The 14,097-nt window shown below is 33.1% G+C and overlaps 1 protein-coding gene across 6 annotated transcripts; it reads right to left on the bottom strand.

Moving 5' to 3' along the window:
• Positions 1–5,108: 5,108 nt before the first annotated feature.
• On the bottom strand, positions 5,109–13,087 carry LOC143075474 (beta-1,3-galactosyltransferase 1-like). 6 transcript variants are annotated; one of them, XM_076250891.1, is made up of 2 exons: positions 12,698–13,087; positions 5,109–6,691 (listed from the first exon to the last, which is right to left on the bottom strand). In XM_076250891.1, the coding sequence occupies exon 2, from the start codon at positions 6,670–6,672 to the stop codon at positions 5,581–5,583; it is 1,092 nt and encodes a 363-aa protein (XP_076107006.1). In that variant the 5' UTR covers positions 6,673–6,691; positions 12,698–13,087; the 3' UTR covers positions 5,109–5,580. The 6 variants fall into 6 exon arrangements, with proteins under 6 accessions (XP_076107006.1, XP_076107008.1, XP_076107007.1 ...); XM_076250893.1 differs by having other exon boundaries at positions 12,798–13,087; XM_076250892.1 differs by lacking the exon at positions 12,698–13,087 and adding an exon at positions 12,371–12,448.
• Between the last annotated feature and the right edge of the window lie 1,010 nt (positions 13,088–14,097).

Raw genomic sequence — 14,097 nt, 5'->3', positions numbered from 1 at the left:
CTTTGATGGACTATTATGTATAATCATAACCCTCATATAACTGGCATAATAAGTAAAATTCTTACCTTGAAGCGACAAGATGGTGGTCCAATTTCAATCGCCGGCACCCTGCGTGATGACGTAGATTCCCCCCTTGCCTTATGAACGTTGTGATATGATGTTTTATGTATCTATTTCAGATGAATAATCATTTGTTGTGTGATCTTCAAAATGAGTAACTGGTGCCGCATGTGGAGCAGGATCTGCTTACCCTTCCGGAGCACCTGAGATCACCCCTAGTTTTTTGGTGGGGTTCGTGCTGTTTATTCTTTAGTTTTCTATGTTGTGTCGTGTGTGCTGTTGTTTGTTTGTCTTTTTCATTTTTAGCCATGGCGTTGTCAGTTTGCTTTAGATTTATGAGTTTGACTGTCCCTTTGGCATCTTTCGTCCCTCTTTTGAAACCATTCTTTGATATTAAAGTATTGCCTTTCGATTTATCGATTAGAGAAACACAAAAGAGACCCTAATAGTATTACAATCATTCAGACATGATCCGAACTGATTTATATTTAAAAAATATAATACCATATATTTAATATCTAATATGACTAAACAGCTATTAACCGATGTTTAGATCTCATCACATTGTGTGCAAATCCACACTCATTTATATGTCTAATTTGGAAATAAGACCTTAGATGATTCTTTCGATATCCAAAGATCTAATACTGCAAAAGCATGTCGTAAGTGAGTTGAGACAGATATTTTACCACTGCATCAAGTCTGATACCATATTGTATACCACTGCATCAATTGTGATACGATATTGCACGATATTTGGTTGTGAAATATTTTTCTCTGATAAATTTAGACGATATGCATACAATAAAAATCATTCTTTACCATGATAATCTACAAAAGGAATTGTTCTTTCTATGTGACGTCATCCGGCATGGTCGCCTTTTCTCATAACGTCACAATGGGAATTTCAGAGGAAAGCAAAACATTTATACGTCACAATCAAATTTTGATCAATGTCAAACTGAGATCAAACGAACTACACGTTGATTAAATAGGAATAATCAACAGGTCAGGAAAAGAATAAATTGATTAAAAATACCGTATACTATCGGTCGGTGAATTCACGATGGTGACCATCAAACGTATGTTATGTCGATTTCAGTCGTTCATCCTCAAACCTCTTTTAGAAAGTGCTTTTGTAAGACGCATACTCCTACTAATAAAGTCTTCATTGTTAAAGGCACGAGCGTAACTTGTCAATTGAGATATGCATAAACGTTATATGATGGGTCAGCAGGTATGTTACTACATACATTTGAAATTTGGTTGTTTGTCAATGATTTAAGTTTGTAGTCGTTCATCTATGTCATTATCAAGTAAAACATCCAAGATATTAAGCAGACCTTCTAGTTTTGGTAAAACCCTTTAGCTTAATATCATGTCACTGAGATCGAGATGTATGAGATGCGAGCAATAATTGTCGTATGGGCTATTTGGTGACAGGACATAATAAATAAAACTGAACGATCGTCACGTGGAATAAGAAGAACTATGCAAGATATTTTTATTTTGTTTTTGAGAAGTTTTTTTTAATGAAATCTGCTTCATAGACTTCAGTCAGTAGCGATTACACATTAGTACCATGCAATTGAAATACGACTGTCTGTTGTATTTTCAATCCACCAAACACAACAAATGTTTAGTCGATCAAACGGCCAAGTCGTATACAGACGTGAATTGGTAAAATGCGCATCGAGTACAGTAAAATTGGTCCAATTAATTTATTTAGATAAACACAAGTTTATACTTCCTGAGGCCTTGATATCGTACATTAGGTAAAGTTTCTCATTTGACAATAAAATTGCAATAGTACTGTTAATTTGAATTTTACTTTTTGGCCAGATGGTTAATGTAAATGGATCCGTGTTTTTGTGTCATGTCTGCATTCAATCTACTACAATCCTTACATACACATTTATTCAGTCTTTGTCAAATACGTATTTTTTTACATCTCCTCTCAATCATTGAAAATATGTCTGACTTTGTTCTCCGGGTAAACTAGCAATTGGAACTTCGGATTAATGCATTACATTTGAAAGAAAATCGAGTAACACCATTTTCTTCTTACAAAAACGTAGTGTTGGTATCGTCAATCATATGTATTGGTTTCTGTTATTCATACAGCTATTTGTCCATATATTGAACGTTGTATGTTATTTATACTTTAAAATATTTGATTGAAAATTTCGAAGCTTCGTAACATGTTTAACAGCATCACATTTTTAATGTGCCTTTCCTAAGACAAGTACCTTTAATTCAGTCTTATAACTGACTATACCATATGTTTCTTTTTCATTGTTGAAGCCATACAGTGACATTTAATTGCTTACATTTTCGTTGTTTATACTCTGGTGTATATTTGTCTCACTGGCAATCATATCATATATCCTTATTCTGTACTAAAATAGTCACCATTGGGGTTTGATTGAGAATAATTTACTTTTTGACCATTGATTGGATGATATTTCAGGATACTACACGGTTATTCTCTTTTGACAACTGCCCACCTTTCAGATGCTTAATATATGATTAAAAAGGATGGAACTGACACAGAGGTTGGAGGCAATCAGAAATCATAAGCCGAATAAAAACAGACAACATTGTGGTAAAAAACCCCGAAGAAAAGACAATCTACTGTCTATAACACACTACACAGAAAAATAAAGATTGAACAACCCAGTGGCGGATACAGAAATTTTCATAAGTAGGGGCCCACTGACTGACCTAAGAGGGGGCCCGCTTCAGTCACGCTTCAGTGATTCCCTATATAAGCAACCAATTTTTTTCCCAAAAAGGGGGGGGGGGCAGGCCCCCACCTCTTAATCCGCCTCTGCAACCCGTGCCTCATGTAAAACCCGTGGTCAAGCTAAGATGATTATGAGAAGTAATCGGCAAGTTTTATATGGGTAAGTAAACGTTAAGTACATTCCTGTATAAGAGACTGAACTATTTTGTGAAAAAAGATAGTATTTAGTGAATTTGGTTATTTGTAATTTTCTAGTATCACGTTTAAATTTCTGAAGTAATACTTAGAGATAATGAATTAAATAATTTCCTTGGTTTACTTCCTTATTATATAATTATATAATGATCTTGTGACACAGCTGTCTCCGTTTTCCGTGTTAATGCGTTATATATATATATACGATTTTTGTAAGTCGTGTAGTAATACTATAAGTATTGACGGGTCATAAGACCAAAAAGCGGAAACCAACCGAAAGGCACCAATAGGTCTTCAACACAGCGAGAAAATCCCGCAACCGGAGGCGTGCTTCAACTGGTCCCTAAACAACAATGTGTACTAGTTCAGTGCTAAATGGACATCATACTCAGTGGCGTAGCCAGGGTTGAAATGATGTGGGTGCCTTCGCCGAGCGGATCGAGGCGAAATTTTTTTGGACTATTTTATGCAGAAAAATATACTTTTTTTCAGACATTGTTCCTGAAAGCACATGTCCCTAGAATCCGACACTGGTTAGATTTTTGTTTAATTTCAAAATACCCACCAATTCATTTAATTATTTCAAACAAAATTTTAATGTTTTGTCGAAATTCTCGAAATTGAGTATAATTCACAATTTATTTATTTGATGTAAAAGTTCCCACCAATCTTATATTTGACATCTCATAAATGGCACCATCACAGCGGCACTTCTGTATAAAGGAACTGAAGTGATACCCTTTCCTAGCATTTCTCAAAGAACGGCCCCATCACAGCGGCACTTCGGAATATAGGAAATGAAATGATCCCATTAACGCGTCGCAGGGGACATCATCGAATTCCTGGTGTCCGTCCATCCGGTCTTGTTTGCACTTTCATGTGTACAATTCTTGCCAGATTTTTATATCATCAGCAATGACAATTTCGAAAACAAGTCCTAAGCTTTGACCTTTTGAAATATGAATTATAACGGAAATCCCATTGCATTTTCTCTGAAGCTTTTATTTCTCCATTAAAAATAAAAGGAAAAGGAAAAACATTATTTTTCATTAGTTATTGCCCTTGTTCCTTGGTTACATACAATATGTGCAATGCAGGGGACATATGAACTTTGTACTTTTATTGAAAATAAAATTAATATGTGGACCTAGATAGAAACTGGAATTTACTGATAAGCCTAGGAATGATCACACTCTATAATAGATTAGTTTTTTCATGTCGTCTTTCATGTCACCGGAAACGATATCAGGATATGGTGGTTTAGTTGTCAGTTATGTTGCTAGTCAGTTGTAGAAGCCATCGCTCCGCTAGGCTCAATTTCAAAAGAAACATGTCCGAGGATCTGTGCATCGTCCTCTGCACTTGCCGTAGCCGACGACGTAATCGTGTTACGAAAAAAAATCGAGAACACTTTTCTGCGATTTATCCATCTTGTTTTATTACATGAACTAAATTATCCTTAATAAAAGACCACGCATACTTCATCGGAAATAATTGGATGTTATCCTCATATCCTAACCCCTGTTACATACGGATACCTCCGAGTTTAACTGCTGCGAACATATCTTTATTTATAAATTTTTTCCTGTCAAAATGATGTGGATGCTTCAGCATCTGAGCATACATGCAAGCTACGCCACTGTTTTTAATTTGTTCATTTCTATATTTCGGAATTCAGTAAAATTACTGAATTCCGAAATATAGAAATGAACAAATTAAAATTAAAATCATATAAGACTAACAAAGACCAAAGGCTCACAGGTATATTATAAGAGCATAAACCTGAAGCACAGGAAGGCACTCTACTGTATATTAAATGTTGGTATGTTGATGGGAATTCAGTTCTATTTTAATCTTTGAAGGAACCAAAATGATATTTTTTTTTCTATTTTAATCTTTGAAGGAACCAAAATAATATATTTTTTTTATTCAGCATATAAAGAGTAGCGAATAAAAGTTTGGATATCTTTACTCATTAAATCACCTCTTCATTTAGCATCACATGACTCTTTTTGATAATCTATAAAAGTCTCATAAATATCAATAATTTGTAACATTTAACATTTATAATATACTAAGTCCCCAACAATGAATTGACAATAGATTGAAACGAGTGTAACAGCTGGCTCCTTTATTATTTTTTAACGTTATAGATCGTATAGAAAGCTTTAATTTAGCTTTTGTGCAACTTATTCAATTATGTAATTATACGATATGTTGTCGTTTAACTTAAAAATAGCTTGTGAACATTTGCTGACTAGTACATTCCTGAAGTTGTCATAAAACTCGTAAAAACAAATTAAACAGGTAGGGTATACAATTAGGAGACATAATGAACTTTATTTATAATCGAAAAGATAAAATAATCAGCCTTTGTACAAAAGAAAAACGAAGTATTTTTGTATGAGTAACAAAAAAAAAAAAAAAAAAATATTAGACAAATATAAAAATGTATAAATATATATCTTAAGGATTTAAAATTTCTTCCTATATAAGTGGTTGACGCCTAAAAATCTGACATATTGCTTCAATATCATTGTAAATAAAAATTATTATAAAGTAAATATAACAGGTCTTTTTTAACTCTTTGTCAATACAGCTTTAGTATTGACATGACTAGGAGTACATGATATTGAACTATCCTTTAATTCTTTCCATATTTTTCTTATTTCATTCTCGTTATATCGATGTCCAGTTATTCGACTTCTAAAAACGCACCCCGAAGCTGTTGGTTTATCATAAGTAAAACCATAGTCGTTACTTATTTTAACATTTGCCTTTGTTCTACATATTCCAGTGATAAAAATATCCTCTAACCAAAAATAAGGCGTATCTAAACTCGCATTGTACAACTTTTCAACTGAATCACCTGATATCACATATGTAGTTCCACTACAATATGGCGGATACACAGTTCCGTTGAATAATTCTTTCGGTGTGTACCATTTTGAACTCTTCTCCTGAATTGGTCTTGCGCCTGTTATTTGCATCCCTATCACAGTATCTTTTAAACGTTTGTGTTTTAAAACGTTTAATAAATATTCTAAATTAACAAACATATCGTCATCAGCTTTTAGCACATATTTAGCAGACGGGCAATGTGTATATGACCATTTCAACATGGCGACGGATTTATATGACAAATTTCTATAAGAATCTACAAAATCCTCTTGAATAATGTCATGATAAAAATTGCTTTCATTTAGTATTTCCTGTTGGATACTTGAATTTGATGTCTTTCCAAGCATAAATACTAATGCTATTTCTCTGTTCGTCTTTGCAACAGATCCCCAAGTTTCCCGAATTGTCATTCGTTGTCTAAAATTTGACGGAGCAACACAAGCTATTACGGCTAGAAACACAGACTTATTGTTTGTTTGACATATGTCTTTTTCTAAAATGATATATCCAAAGTCATGAGGATTTATGTGTGGCGACGGTGTAGTTAGTACGAGTGTGTTATATATCTTTTTTAAGTAAACTAATCCGGTAATATTGTTCATAGATACATTATTTACGAATATATCGCCACCAGTCATACTAACTGTGTACGGGATGTTTATATTCCAGAAAAATAAAAAGAAACAACACGACAAAAGTAGAACTATAAATAACTTCCGGAAGTTCGTCCAGCAACTCTGCTTATGGGAATGTGGTATGTCTTGGTCCATCAGGATAAATTTGACTCATCTGGAAAAGAAAGAAAGTAAGCAGCGTTAGTTCAAGTCTTAAGATAGCATATCTTGTTAATAAAAGGGGTAGCATACTAAATCGGAAATAAAAACTATTGAGTCAAAGAAAGACAAAAACGTGGCAAACTGAAAGAATTAAGCGAGAACTGACGATAAGACAAACAACGGTCTACAAAACGCATTTATTTCAAGGACAAGGAACACGAACCCTTCACAAAAACGGGGATATTCTCAACTATTCTGCTTCATGTTGAATGGAACTCAAAACACTGTTGACAAATGATGATCATAAATATTTCACATTAAACCAACAATCGTAAAATAACATCACCATGTAACGACACTCACGTATATTAGAGGGTATAAAGGGGATTTACATATTACACATGGTAAAGAATAATGTTTCAAATGAACAAATTAATCAACCATAAAACTAAAGAATAGCGAATAATGGTAGACTAAAATATCAAGAAGTTGATACATAATGGAAGGCCTTACTTTAAATCATAAATCATTGTTCAATTTGGTTGATTCATTCACAGAATATTTAAAAGAATTAACATTTATCCGAACAAGTAATTCCTCGAGATCTTTGGTGGAAACTATACTAAAACAAGAATGTGTTCATAGTACACGGATGCCTCACTCGCACTATTATGTTCTATGTTCAGTGGACCGTGAAATTGGGTCAAAACTCTTAATTTGGCTATAACATTAGAAAGATCATATCATAGGAAACACGTGTACTAAGTTTCAAATTGATTGGACTCCAACTTCATCAAAAACTACATTGACCAAAACATTTACAGACGGACGGACGGACGCACAAACAAGAAAACATAATGCCCCTCTACTTTCGTAGTTGAGGCATAAAAACCCAAATAAATGAATCTGGTGAAAGTAGGCCTACTCGAACAAAAAATAGTGCATTTGATGTCATTGTTCACCTAAACTAACCAACAAATTTGCAGAAATGAAAGTTTTGTTGAAAGAGAAATATATTAAGACCATTTTGAGCCAAGATTTACCTGTCTATGAGTTTGCATTAAAAATTGAGGATTAATGCGCTCCATAGTATACTAATTTAAGATTTCCAGAAAACCAGGGGTTATTTTTAGTGGTACCTCCTTTCGGAAGCTCTCTGCTTTCTTATATGATTTTGAATGTATGTTGAAAATTGGCATGCAGAAAGGTGACACCTGTACGATTCAGGATATACCTAGTTTCTATGAAGTTAAACTTAAGGTAAAATATTTAGAAAGCTGTGAAAATTGCAAAATTTGGTTGAACAGATAGGAGGGTATGGATGGGGGGGGGGTCTGTTATTCTGTAAACATTTAATTTTCACCCCAATTTTCTCTAATCTTTAAAAAATTAACCCCTTTTTTCTCTAATCTTCCAAAAATTAACCCTTTTATTCTCTAATCTTCTATTTTTTGGCTCATTATTCTCTAATCTTCATTTTTTAAGGGCATTATTCTTTAATCATTTAACCCCATCCAAACCCTCAGATAGGGACTTTTAATTGGTGGTATGACACCTGAAAGTTACCGGATAATCGGACAAATGTTTCCCTTTTAAGTTATAACTTGAAAAAAATAGATTTGTCATCCTTTGATAAAAAGACCCACATACATTCAGGATACACAAAAATGTCTTTCAAGGATTTTTTTTTATGCAAAAAGTTCAAAGATTAAAGAAATTATGTAAGTATATAACTGTCTCGCGTACATTGTCCTCTTTGTCCATTCTTTTAATTTCAATGCTAACATTCTAATACAAATGTCTGTGGGAACGGCAGGTAGCCTAATACAGGTATTATAGATTGATAAAGAGTTCTGTGTAAGTCAAGTAAATGTACATAGTACTGAGTGACGTGAATTAGAAAAAGAGAATCTTTTCAGGTTGTAAGTGATTGAAAAACTGATTTTAAAGTGTCATTTTGTATAGCAACACAATATTTCGTTTAAAAATCAACCTTGTGATATTCTACGTGATGTATCAGTACCTTGACTCGCACTTTATCAGGAAGTATAGTTTCTTAAAAGATCTTGAAACGTCCAATTCCTTTGTTCGGCTGTTGGGTGCATGACGCTCTTTTCAGCTAGTTTGGCTGTATCCAGTGGCCAGTCCAGAAATTATTAAAAGGGGGACCCACATACTGCCAAAGAATAGGCCCGCTCCAGTCATACTTGAGTGATTCCCTATATAATCAACCTTATTATTTTTATTTTTAGCACAAGGGGGCGGGGGCACGGCCTGCCCGCTAAATCCACCTTTGGTATCAATATGTTTGATATCGGCGAAGGAAGCTTGGGTACCCAGGAAGAACAACATAGTTTCGACTGGATAAGTGACAATCGTTGTCAATTAAGCTGATCGAGTTCCTCGTTACGGATGAAGGTCTAACACACACCCATGCTAGGAATCAATGAAAAGAAACACCTTTGACCAAATGTCCACCGAGGTCCCTTAAAACATTTGTGTTTTTTATTACATAAAGTTAGAAATGGGTTGTTGTACGAAAATACTTAGGTTCTCTAATTTGAATGACCATCAAAGTTAAGTGCTGAAGTATAAAAGCCAGATAGGTTATCTTTAGCTTTGATCAAGTCGAAAATTATGTTGAAATAAAACAAAAAATAAATATAAATGAAAAAAATAACTTAACCCAGATGTTATTCTTTGATGAATGAAGATGTAGAATACGCCATTGAGACAGCACACCAGCACACAATTTCACAAATAACCAAGTGAAGTGTACAGCTCCAGAGCTTAAATAGTCTTTTTTACAGAGCCATCCCCAATCAATTGTAGTGTACTACATGTTTATTCGACGAAAATTCCTTTCCATAATTGACAATTGAAATATCATCCTCTGGTCACCATTAATTAAACAAATCTTTAAAATATTGGTCTTACCAGTATACTATACAATAAGGTATATTCCTGTGAATTCACAGCCATTTATAAACCAAATGACAGTGCCACATAGAATCAAGAAGGTGCCACTCTGGTTGATTGTGGTCAACGTGGTCAAGATACAAATAGGTCGCTTGTTAGCGACTCACTGGGATTTTTTTCCCTCCACGAACATGGGTTTTCCCCTTAGTATATTCTCTATCAAATATATTTATCAGCCATAAAGTACAGTACCATACTGAAATAGACTTTTGTCTGTGTAATGTATTTATCAAAAGTACAGATCTGCAAATGTCCGGAAAAAAATCTGACAAAAGATTTCACATCCTGGTTAGAATATCAGCATTTCTAAATAGGTAACGGAATCATTTTCAAAAATAACCTTACCTTTGTGATGAATAATATTTCACTTGAACAACATGTCAATGTCAACAGTGGAATCAATAATTCTGTAGTTTATTGCGGAATAATCAATATGTGTCCCGAGTCGTGTGCATGGGATTAAAATGTTATTTGAAACGGAAAGCGGATATATATGCAATCTGGTACAATACACAACAAATGCTAATACTTTTTTCGGCATAACTACATCAAACTTGGAACGTGTTATATTCATTTAAAAAATTGTAAGGGTTTATCGGAACCCAGTGTCTCGCCTACTTTTGTTGTTAATCGCAGGCTCAACAACAATGAGGGAAAAAATATTGCTCTCGATACTATATTTTGATTGTAAGAAGCTTCTGTCCAAGTTTATTAAAAAATCCAGGATAATTAATGAATCTTTTAATGTTTTAAAAACTTTAACTGCAGACTGTATATAATGTTAGCTAGAAGAAAAACGAAGTCCATTTATAAGTAATGCACGGATGAACAGGTACAAAGTTTTAACAAAATTTCCATCTAAATACTATCTTTAATTTGATCATAAACAAGCTTCTATTCTTGTTTGGTACAAATCGAGGATACTTTAAGAAAGTTATTAAAAGTTTAATAACTTTAACCACAGAGTGAATGTTATGTTTCCTGGCAGAAAAACTAAGTCCATTTACAACTAAAATACGCGAAAAAAAAAACCAGATTGTTTTTTTTACAAAATTTACTACTGGATAATTAATATCTTATGATCACAAACAAGCTTCTGTTCAAGTTTGGTAGAAATCAAGGATATAAGTTAAAGAAAGTTGTTAAAATTTCACAAAACTTTTAACTAGAGATGGTGAATATTTGTGGACGCTGCCGACGACGGGATGTAGGATCGCTATGTCTCGCTTTTACGACAAAAGTAAAAGTATATGATCATAAACAAGCTTCTGTCAAAGTTTAATAGAAATTAATGATAGTTTAAGAAAGTTATTGAATTTTCAAAAACTTTAACCACAGAGTGAATATTTGTGGACGACGACGGAATGTTGGATCACTATGTCTCGCTTTTTCGACAAAAGTCGAAGGCTCGACAAAAAGTAAAAGCATAAGTGACAGGGAAATATAGATAGATTTCACTTTCACATAGTTAAAACAAAAATAAAGGGAATCGAAACGTAAACGAACAAATCAAGAGAGCAAACGCTAAAATGTCTCACCTGCTTAATTACTGATCAAAATTGAATTTGAGATCAAAAAGTTTCTACAGGTGCCACAAAAGTTTAACATTTAATCAATGACCTGTGAACATTAGATCATAATCATGTTAATCATGTTCATCCGATCAGAAGAACATGTTCACGTGATAATCGTTCAATACAACAAATAAAGTAAACATGAGGTCAAGGTCGGGTAAACTGTGACCTGTCTACCTTATATTTACACCTTACAATCTGTCCATAAAATTACTATTATATAGTTGTCCAATATCATAATTAATTTTATATAACACGTGATAAAAAACAAGAAGCCTTTTTTGCAGTTGCATATGTCAAGGAAAAATGGTTTCTTGTTTGAATTGTTTTACATTGTCATTTCGGGGCCTTTTATAGCTGACTATGCGGTATGGGCTTTGCTCACAGTTGAAGACCGTACGGTAACCTATAGTTGTTAATGTCTGTGTCATTTTGGTCTCCTGTGGAGAGTTGTCTCATTGGCAATTATACCACATCTTCTTTTTTATACGTTATTGGACATGTTTTTGACTTGTATGTTTGATTCGTTACTCACAAATATTCAACTATGCATTGGTGTGCGAAATCGAGGGCATACATCATCGCTGTATATCCATGTATAGTGATTTTCAAGCCTTTGAAAGGGAAAGCTTTTAGAAAAATGTAGCCTGAAAATGGTTACTAGTAAAGAACGTTTTTGTTTATTTTGCTTGCTTATGTATTGGCCCATTTTTCAATGTAATGTCAAGCATCTCAAAAAAAAAAAAAGGAATTCAAAGGTGTGCTATTTAAAAGACAACCCTCAAACACTGTCAAAATAATAGTGCTATATGTTAACAGAAAATGAGATTGAGAACACTTTATTTACGAAAAACACGTAGTAAATTAACATGGATAAACGAAACAAATGTAAAACAATGTTAATCAAATTCACGATAAAACTTAAGCAATTCTGATTTGACATTATTGATGTTTACTGATAAAAGCGTCCAGATTGGATTAAAAGGTCAATTGGCAAATGATTGGAAAATTAACCGGAAATTACCTATTTGTTCGTTTGTTTGATTGTGGGGAGTGACTTGTAACGAATTTCCCCCTCAGAACACCAAACACCAAAGTTATTTATAAAATACATATGTTATATTAAAATTTTGACATACCTCGTATTCAATTTTAAACTTTATAAGTACTTAATATGTATCACGTTACTAGCTATCATTTCCTATCTCACCTCCGCCATTCAAATGTGTTTTGTTGTCGTGGTGTAAAAGTTGTACATGTATAAAGGGATACCATTGTCTTATTCAGTTGTAAAGTACAAAACAATTTATTTCAAATATGGCCGAGGGGCAGTATAAATACAACTATAAAACTTGGTTAATATAAAACGTTGACTTTTTTGATGGAGGACGATTTAACATGTGTATTATCGTAATTTGTTTTAAATATAGTGAAATAGGAATTTAATATATTTAGAATTGACTCACTGGTTTGCATATTGAATGATAAAACAATCCACACATTCATCCTTCCTTTTAGACACCAACACATTTACATTTATAAATACACTTTTATCTTTGTACGTACCTTCGTTTATCAACACTACGCTATCGACATTTTTAAGTCTCCTATTTCGTTAGTAGAAAAGTTTTATCAGTCCTATATTTGTACTAACTAGAGATAACGACACGACACACACTCATCTCACAGATTTCGAGAGCCTCTTACAGACGTCGAACGTACATTAAATTTCTAAGATCAGTAAATATATATCGTATTTCTAAAATTATCAATTATCGTATAATATCTCAATTACAATTTCCTTGAATTTACAAATAATCGCTATTCAACAACATATCAGTGTGACAATTTCTGCATTTCTTCTAGCTGATATTGACATGTACATTACGCGTACTTAAAAATAAGTTAAATACTGTGCGGAAGTTGTTACAAGTGTTTTGATAAATGATTGTAAATAAGATGAAGAGTAAATGAATATGCATGAAAAACTTAAAGTTTTTTTTTTTTTTTTTATACATATATATACAAAAAAATCAATAACGTACGTTTTTAGTCTTCCCGCTTTACCGACTATCTGTTATTATAGCTAATCTGTAAATTCGAAAGACATTAATAATTTATTGTAGATAAGTTTTAATTGATAAACACTTCAAAGCGATCTGGTATATGATCATATAAATGTCTAAAATATAATTGAGATTGATGAGTGTTTTCATAACGTCCAGGATCAAATATTTCATGTGTATACAGGACGATAACAAAATAAGGCAATACATGCAGGAAATTTAGGATTGAGTTTACAAAATAGAGAATTAACTTAAGGATAAAATACCCATTGTCATTCCTGTAAACCGGCTTAATATAACATATACGATGGGTTTTTTTTAAATAATGATAAACACATATATAATACAAAAAATTTAATATTTTTTCTTCTTCTACAAATCAAATAAAAAAGAAACCCAGAACTAAACGCTTGCTCCAAGAAATTAAATAGGTCCTTCTTTACAGTCTTCGCCTCAACTCATGTTCTCGATATAACACAACTTTTACCACAAAGACAAATAAACACAAACGTATGTTTTTCGACTAGTTTGCTAATTTGTTTATTTTCCGAGCTGCCGATTTTATCCTATAAATATGCATAAACATGTCACATCAATACACATTAAACTGTGGCAATCATAATGACTTCTAATATCTTCTACTTATATCTAATTGTTTCGTGGCCGACCAGGAAAAAACTTATTTTAGAAACCTGTGTCCTTTTGTCAATGCCAGGCGAAACTCCAAGTTTTGAACCTCATTTGACATAAGAAGGTTCAAAAGACATTTAAATGCAAAAATATCCTATCAGTCAAAGACT

Source organism: Mytilus galloprovincialis, chromosome 5 (assembly GCF_965363235.1).
Source record: "Mytilus galloprovincialis chromosome 5, xbMytGall1.hap1.1, whole genome shotgun sequence".
In the NCBI taxonomy this organism is placed as follows: Eukaryota; Metazoa; Mollusca; class Bivalvia; order Mytilida; family Mytilidae; genus Mytilus; species Mytilus galloprovincialis.
This window is presented reverse-complemented; position numbering and strand designations above follow the sequence as displayed.